This window comes from Trichechus manatus, unplaced genomic scaffold (genome assembly GCF_000243295.1).
Source record: "Trichechus manatus latirostris isolate Lorelei unplaced genomic scaffold, TriManLat1.0 scaffold00045, whole genome shotgun sequence".
In the NCBI taxonomy this organism is placed as follows: domain Eukaryota; kingdom Metazoa; phylum Chordata; class Mammalia; order Sirenia; family Trichechidae; genus Trichechus; species Trichechus manatus.
The window spans coordinates 18264390-18272731 of record NW_004443981.1 but is presented as its reverse complement, the minus strand read 5'-3'; the positions used below and the strand labels follow the sequence as shown (position 1 = coordinate 18272731).

At 61.1% G+C, this 8342-nt stretch overlaps 1 protein-coding gene across 1 annotated transcript in view; it reads right to left on the bottom strand.

The window, feature by feature from the left end:
* Window positions 1-1262: 1262 nt before the first annotated feature.
* PACS2 (phosphofurin acidic cluster sorting protein 2) overlaps window positions 1263-8342 on the bottom strand; it is a 31201-nt gene continuing 24121 nt past the window's right edge. The window contains exons 18-25 of the mRNA XM_023731830.1: window positions 6268-6310; window positions 4386-4428; window positions 3972-4095; window positions 3841-3853; window positions 3317-3340; window positions 2995-3202; window positions 2717-2830; window positions 1263-1546 (exon numbers count right to left, since the gene is read on the bottom strand). Coding sequence (XP_023587598.1) covers window positions 1413-1546; window positions 2717-2830; window positions 2995-3202; window positions 3317-3340; window positions 3841-3853; window positions 3972-4095; window positions 4386-4428; window positions 6268-6310 — 703 coding nt within the window. The 3' untranslated portion in view covers window positions 1263-1412. The remainder of the gene's footprint in view (window positions 1547-2716; window positions 2831-2994; window positions 3203-3316; window positions 3341-3840; window positions 3854-3971; window positions 4096-4385; window positions 4429-6267; window positions 6311-8342) is intronic.

Sequence of the window (8342 nt, the reverse complement as noted above, 5' to 3'; positions counted from 1 at the left end):
CACGATTGTACAGGTGAGACACACACACCTGGTACCTGTCCCCACATTCGCCACAATCCTGAATCTCAACCCAGGCACCCTGGGCCAACAGAGGATTGGGGGGGGGGGCGGCCAGCAGAGGGCAAGCTGGGGATGAGGGAGCGAGCCCCGGGTGACCCCAGCAGTGTCTCACCAATTCCCAGGCTGGCGTCTGGGACACTCGGCTGGGACCACCCGGGGCTGCAGGAGCTTTGCCTACAGACCCAGAGGCCCTTGCACTGGCTGAGTTTGGGCAGCCAGATGAGCACACAGAAGCACAGCAGTGTTTTTCCAGAACAGCCCAAGGGTGCGGGAAGATCCTGAGAGGGCCTGCGGTGTGAGGTGGTGTAGGGGCGTGGAGGCATGAGGGCGTGGGCATCTTGCTGGCTGCCCGGGCCCCAGCGGGCACTGGACTTCAGAAGAGCAATATCTGTTTGGCAGCTACATTGTAACATGTATTTAAAAGCATTAAAAATATCTGCGACTATAAAATCTCCACTGCCTCGTGGGGCTGGAGTTGACTGGGGACCATGAGCGGGCAGCACTCGGGGAGGGTCTGTCAGGCAGGGTCTGGACAAAAGGGGAACCTGGTGGCCCTGGGCACAGGGCTGGGCTAAGACTGCCCTCCACGTTGTACCTAAGCACTCTCCCCAACACAAGGCCCAGCAGGCATGTCCCTGTCTCACAGGACACACCGCTCCCTAGCTGTGACCCTCGGCTTCTGGCCACCAAGTGTCATTTGTGCAGACAGGTGGGTTCTCACCTGTACAGACAGGTAGGCCCTTTACCTACACAGACAGGTGGGCTCTCACCTGTGCAGATGGGCAGCCCTTCACCTGCACAGATGAGCCCTCACCTGTGCAGACAGGTGGGTCCTTTACCTGTGCAGACAGGTGGGCTCTCAGCTGTGAAGACAATGGGCTCGCGCTTGTGCAGATGAGTGGGCCCTCACCTGTGCAGACGGGCGGCTGCCCTCCTGCATTCTGGCTACCTGAGAAAGCAGAGGCCTGTTTATCATGAAGGAAAGATGTGAAGGCAAGAACCCTTCCTGCTTGTGGGGCTCTGGGTAGGAGCTCCTGAAGGCCAAAGCCACCTCACCTGATTCTCCAAGCTCAACAGTGTCCGCTCAGACCTCCCAGCACCCCTGCGGAACATTCTGGTTAATAAGCAGAGTAGTACTCAGCTCCCTGCACAGGAGCCGCCCCGTTAGTTTCCAGGCTTGTAAGTACATTCATACTGAAGACCGTTTCTCTGTGTAAGCGTCTGTCTCTGTAGTAAACTGAAATGTTAACAGAAAAGCTGAGGGGCTCCCGGCGTGGCGGCCTCGCAGGGCAGGGTGCTAGGTGGGCGGCGGCCCGGCACTGTCCCTGCACGACTCTCTGCTGGCTCCATCCTCAGGGTGGCGGGAGCTGGAAGGCGGGCTTGGAGTGTCCAAAGACGCAGATGGGGAAGTGCTTGACATGGGACGACCACTGCGCTGCCAGCTGGAAGAACTTGACGTCACTCCACTCCACCCCGTCAATGAGAACTGCGGGCAGACGAGAGCCGCCTGAGCCGCTGGCTGCTGCAAAGGGGTGAGCCAGACACTCCTCTGGGCGGGGCGGGGAGAGGGGCCCTCCGCAGGGAGCAGCCTGAGGCTGGGGGGACAGCCACCTCCGTTCAGCACTGGGCCAGCAGGGGAGGACCTGCTTGACAGACACTCTCCTGCCTGCCCCCCAGGACTCAAAGCTGACCTCCAAGAGGCTGCAGGGAGGGAGGGAGACCGAGCACCAGTGGGCTGTGGCAGCCAACTGCAGGGAACGCGCAAGCAGTGGACTCGGATCATCTAAGCTTGCATCACCTCGCTGGGTGGGGATCCTGAGGATGTAAATGTGCCCCCCACCGGGAAACCACCAGAGGAGGCAGACAGGTGACTTCCACTAGAGGGGTCCTCAGGCTCACGGACACAGCCTTTGAGAGTTACCAATCCCGAATCAATCAACTGCAGAGCATCGTTTAAAAGGACAGTTTGAAATGTACAAACCCATTTTTTAAAAAAGCAGAAGCAGCAGAGAAATTATGTCTTGGAATTTGAACTGTTAGACGCAGATAAGTACTTTATCAAAATGTCTAGAAAGTTACATAATACACATTTTTTAGCAAAACAAGCATTTTCGTTTGGTGAATTAAAAATGCAGTCTCAATGTTTGCTCTGGCTTAATTTTCCCGTTTTACAAGCAAAACCAATGGGCCTCTTCCCACGCCCTGCAGTGATCAGCCTCCTGCCCTGTGTGAACATCACCGGGAGGAGTGACCCCGTTCTCTAGTTCTTGAGGGCCTGGCCCTCTCCCTGCACCCCATCCTCTCTTTTCAAGCCTCACCCCTCTCCCTGGGGCCCAGTCCCCTCAGACCACACCCCCTCCCCTCTCCTTTCTCGCCTCACCCCTCTCCCTGTGGCCCCGCCCCTCAGGCCCCGCCCCTCTCCTTTCTTGCCTCACCCCTCTCCCTGTGGCCCCGCCCCTCAGGCCCCGCCCCTCTCCTTTCTTGCCTCACCCCTCTCCCTGTGGTCCCGCCTCTCCCCTCCGGCCCCACCCCTCCCTGTGGCCTCGCCCCTCCACTCCAGCCCCGCCCCCACTCCCTGTGGCCCCGCCCTCACTCCCTGTGGCCCCGCCCTCACTCCCTGTGGCCCCACCTCTCCTCTCCAACTCACGCAACTCACCCCGCAGCATGTTCTGCTGGTGCTTGGCGGTGCAGATCAGGCGGCTGATGCCCTCGATGCACTGGCTTTTGGCCTCCACATCCTTGTCCTTCGTTTTCTTGGGCAAGAACATCACTAGTGGGGAAGGGGGCCATGCTGTGCTGCATTGTCTTCCGGGGCAGGCTCACAGGAGCCCCACCCCCCGGTGGCGCCGGCGGCACTGGTGGCACAGTCACGCTCCCCAGGCGGGCGCAGGGGCCCACTGGCCACCCCCACAACCTGCCAGCCTCCCACCTCACCCTTTTTGTTCTTCTCCTTGGTGACCACGGTCATGGACATGGTGGGCGTGGCCGTGGCCTCGCCGCTGCTGGGCAGCCTGCTGACCTGGAGGGACCGGAAAGTGCACTTGAGCGTGTTTTTTGCCGTGGGCAGGTCTTTCTTCTCCGCATCTCTCTTTTTCTCCGCAGGCTGAGCCGCCGTCCAGTAATCCACCTGTAGCCCCATTAGCTCGGCGCCGACGCCCTGGCTGCGGAAAAGCGGGGGGTGGGGAGTGGGGGTGGGGCTGTTTCACATGGCGCGGAGGCCGTCCTGCCCACCATGGGGAGGGCAGGGCGGCCTCACCGCCCCATGGGGCCGCGAGGGGTCCTCAGCTGGGGGCTGCCTGATGCGGTGACAAGCACTCCCGCCTATGTCCCCCGCATCCCCTGGGTCACCCTAGCCTGTGCCTGGGGTCCTGGGTTAATTAGCCACAGTGGCCCTTTTAGCATCCACACGTCCCACATAAACGGCACCACGGAGACCTGGTGGCTGCCCCTGTGCGGCTGGCCCCCCCAAGTGCAGCTTTGCTTGGGTGGGGAGGCTCCGAGTGGGTAAGTGGTTTTGCTCGCTGGGATCCAGAAGCAACCTAGGTATAGCTTCGTCACTGTCAGAGGGGGTCTCTCCCTAAGACCTCATCAGCTTTCACATCTTCTCACAGTAAATCCTGCTCCGGCCCAGCCTGAGTGGCCAGTGCTGAGCCCACCCTCAGGGCCCGAGCAGCCTGGCCACTCCTTGGTTCCAGCCTGCCAGCCCCAGGCGTGGGGTGCAGCTGATCATAAGAGGTGGCAGAAAATTCCCAAGGCAAAATCCATATCACCTAAGCACACTCCAACCAGCACTCTCAGAGTGGGGACACAGGGCGACTGTTCCTATGAGCAGGTGGGGTGGGCCACGAGGCTGTGGGGTGCAGGGCCAGGTGCTGGGCCAAGAGCGGCCAGCCGTTTACCTGGGGGAAGACAGGCTGCCGCTCACAGACGGGGATGAGGGCGGGGTGGGCGAGGCTTCTTTGGCAGCTGGAGACATGGACGGCGGGGTGGAGGAGAGCACGCTGGAGCTGGATGGGGCTGCATCGTCGGAGTCACCTTTGGGGAGGAGTCGGGGGCAGGAAGTGAGCCCCTGCCCGCTGCTCTGCCTTGGGGCAGCCACGGGGCCCTGGGGGCCAGGACTGGGCGAGGAGATGGGACACCCCAGGGAGCGCTGGCAGCTCTGCCTACAGCTGACGCAGACCCTCCACGGTCAGCCAGCGTGTGAGCCATGGAGCGGGTGGTCCTCCCTGCAGGAGGCGTGCTGCAGGCAGGCAGCCACCTCCTGGGCTCAGGGCTCCCTCCCGCCAGGACGAGGCGTCCCCCAGAGGGTGCAGGGGGGTGGTTACCTGACGTGGCAGAGGACGGCTCCACTATGCCAACCTTCACAACCTAGAAAGCAACGCAGAGCCAGCTGGGGAGGGAGGCGGCTGTGGCTGTGGGCCTCTCAGCTACTAGGCTCCTGTTTCTGCTCCTGACAGCCATGACCCGAGAGCCCCAGGCTCCAGCCCCTACATGTGGATGGGATTTGAGCTCAGGGCAGCACATGGGGCCGACAGCACCCGGGTCTGTGGGAGGCCATGGCTCAGCCACGGCAGAGGAACCCTCCCTCTGCAAGCAGCATGATCAGAAGACCTCATCATACTGGGGGACACGCTCCCATGCCACCCTGCATTAACAGGGCACTGACCCGTGTCCAAGCCACCCCCAGCCCATGGCCTGGCCCTGGACACACACGTGGCCTACAACAGGGAGATGCCCCAGAGGCCTTGTGGGGTTGGCCCTCTCCCAAAGGCCAAGACTCTGGATCCCAGGACAGCAGCAAACCAACCAGCCCCAGACGACCTGAGATGAGGTGCTGGCAAGAGAAAGCCTACCAACCCGAGCAAGTCGGCAGCTCAGGGAGCCTGCAGTCCAGCTAGGGGGGCCCCACCAGGCACCTGGCGGGAACTGCAGCTGCAGAGGCAGGCACTGCTCCAAAACCCTGCTGTCGGCTGACAGGCAATGTTTTAGACCTGTGCTGTCCAATGCTGTGGCCGCTGGCCACAAGTGGTTCCATGACTTTAAATCAATTATGTCAAGTGCTCAGGGGTCACATGTGGCTGGGGGTGGCCGCCCTGGATGCACCAAGCATCTCCGCCATCACGGAAAATTCTAGGGACACCGCTGCTCTGGATGTGTCCTGTCCCCTCCCAGGAACACCCGGCAATGCCCCAGACCCCTCAGCAGGAGACGCAACCACAGCATGGAGCACAGGAGAAACTGAGGTGCGGAGGCCAACACCACCAGCCCCACCCACCAGGCCGCTCTCTGGTCTCACAGCAGACACCCTGGCTGGTGTCCACACAGTCACACCCACAGTGGGGCCCTCTGAAGTGATGACGAGGTGGTAAGAATGTGCAGACGGAGGAGAGAGGGCCTGCAGGCGCCAGTGAAAATGAACCTTCAAATTTACAAGTCACTTGTCCTGTCCAGGAGTCGCTGGGTTGTGCAAATCATTCATGTACTTGGCCCCTAACTGAGAGGTTGGAGGTTAAAGTCCACCCAGAGGTGCCTCAGAAGAAAGCCCTGGAGATCTACTTCTGAAAACTCAACCACTGGAAACTGTGGAGCACAGGTCGACCCTGACACCTGGGGTCGCCGTGAGTCAGCAGACTTGACAGCAAGCAGCTAGTAGTCCTGTCCTGAGCAAACCAGCACAATCGGTGCCCTGCTTGTCTCCGTGGCTCTTAAGAGGACAGAAGTGCCCCGTGTGCGCTGGTCCTGGGCAATGGGAGTCCTCAGAGGTGCCGCCTACCTGGTCATGCATGGAGGCCAGCGCCAAGTCCCCTGAGCAGGCCCCATAAAGCCAGGTCCCTGGTTGGCGCCATGTGACACATGCTCCAATGCCCGGGACAGGACTGAGAGGTGGACACTATGACTTGGGGCACCGTCACCCCAAACGGTCTGTTCTGCTTGATGGTCAGCAAACCAGGGAGGACCTACAAGCCTTGGGCCGGCTCCCACTCAAACGCGGGAGAAACTACATGCTGTAAGATGGGACGGTTTAAAGGCATGTCCTCAGCTCAAATGTGTGAAGAAGGTTCTGGAATATATGAAACTGACCCCAAAAAAGACTGACACCAAAGGCATTACGCAGGTTAGCTACAGTTTACCAAGCAAATAAAGTCGCCCAAACACTGGAAGGTGCGCAGAGCCAAGTTTCAACCTCCACACCAAAGCAGTACTCACCCCGACAAAGGGGATGAACTTTTGGGAGGACTCTTCGTCGGGGCTAAGAGGAAGGAAAAGATCCAGTTAGCACTCTCTCATCAGAACAGACCCTCTGAGCACACAGCAGGAACTGAGCAGGGGGCCAGCGGGCAGCTCTGTGGGTGCCTCCTCCTGCACCCTCGCCAGGTGGCACCCCCACCCACTGGGGCCAGAGGGCCTGTCCACTCAGGGCCACATCCATTCCCCCTCCACCCCCCATGGTGTGCCCTGGCCTGCACCCTTGATCCCTTCCGAGAGGCCAGGAAGGAAGAGGTGTAGAGAGGATCGTCTGTACTGCTGTCGAGACCAGCTGGGGTCACTGCAGGAGTGTGGGGCTGGCGGGAGCTGGCAGGGGCAACATGGAGCCAGCAGGTGCCGACATGGGGCTGGTGGGGGCCAGCACAGGGCCGGCAGGGGCCCAGCAGGGGATGAGTGGCTTGGACAGGAAAGGGCTCACTCTCCAGGTCCAGGGGCTGCCTGGTGCTGGTGCCTCTCTGCTCGCCTCAGCTGGCCAGGCCAGGCACAGGATCGAAGCATTCCCCTCGGCCCCAACCTTCCAGGGAATATTCTGGCATTCGCCCTGACCATGCCCCCACAAGGCCGTTGGTCTGTCCTGTCGGCACAGGCCTGCACAGCCCGTGGGAGCTCAGGGGGCACTCCTGCACCCAATGATGCTGCTGCAGGGAGGGGCGGGGTCAGCTCGGGCCCCTCTCAGACAGAAGAGCGGAATCCCAGGTCTGATGAGCAAGCCCTTCCGAGCGCAGAGGGCTCCCTCCAGTGACCCAGCAACCTGGGATTGTGGTCCTGGAGCCAGGGCCCCCCAGGCCTATTCCTGCAGCGTCGGCAAACCTGATGCTCAGACATGAGGCTCAGCTGCGGTGACGGGTGCGTATGCAGTTCCTACAACACTGCGCCCATCCCAGGGCCAGGGCTAGGGTGCCCTGGCTAGGCCACATCACGAGTCATTCTGCCTCGGGCGTGGCAGAGGCTCTGCCCGGATCCAGCTGCACACGGTCTTCCCTGGGAGAGCTCATTGCCAGCCCATCCATGTGCAGTCTGCACTTCCTCTCTGATGGGCAGGCCCATCCTGCGGTGTGGCTTCAGTGGGGCCTGCGTCGAGCCTGGCCGTGCCTCCCTGTGGCAGCCCCCACTCCGTGGGCTTTGCTGGTGGCCGCTGACTCAGTGCCATTGGTACTGCCCTCTCTGGGCAATTCCAGCTCTCCCCGCCCCACGTTTTCTCTTTCCCCACGTGCAGAGTCTGATGTTCATGAGCCAACAACGACCCTTCTGGACACAGTGCAGAGAAGCGGGTCCTGCTATGCATGGCATCGGCCAGGGCAGAACCAGGCCAGTGAGGGGCTCACGGATGGCCCTGTCTGGGTGTAAGCATGGGCTCCAGTGGGCACCAGCCCTCCCTTGGGGGCCGCTGGCCAGTACTGGTCACGGTGAAACTCCTTGGCCTTGAACAGTGTGCCCAGGACAAGTGGCCAGCCCAAGATGAGGCCTGTTCCCCGGGTGGGCACCCTCTCCCACCCATGCCATGCACCAGCAGAGGGCAGACCTAGCTCAGTGGCAGCAGATGGACCCACCCTGCTCCAGGCACTGCCCTGAACATCCTCCCCTCCCCTCCCCACCCTAAGACCCCAGCCCAAGTCTGCAGGTGAAGTAAACCCACCTGTGGGTTCTGTCTGGCCCACTACCCCATTCTGTTCAGGAACTACCATGTTCCAACCCCCCTGTTCTCCTTTCTCAGGGAAGAGTGGGAAGAGAACGCTTTCCCTTTGTTTTCCTTCACGATGGTGATGATGATAACAGTGATAACAATAACGCAGTCCGAGTCCCGGGGCCCAGGTCTGCCCCCGACCCCGTCACAGTGTGCGGGTGGTTCCACGCCTCCTTCACCTCTGTGCTCACACCTGTCAGGTGAGCACCGCCTGGGGCACTGTCTACACGGGGACCTTCCACCTGTGCTCACACCTGTCAGGTGAGCACCGCCTGGGGCACCGTCTACACGGGGACCTTTCACCTGTGCTCACACCTGTCAGGTGAGCGCC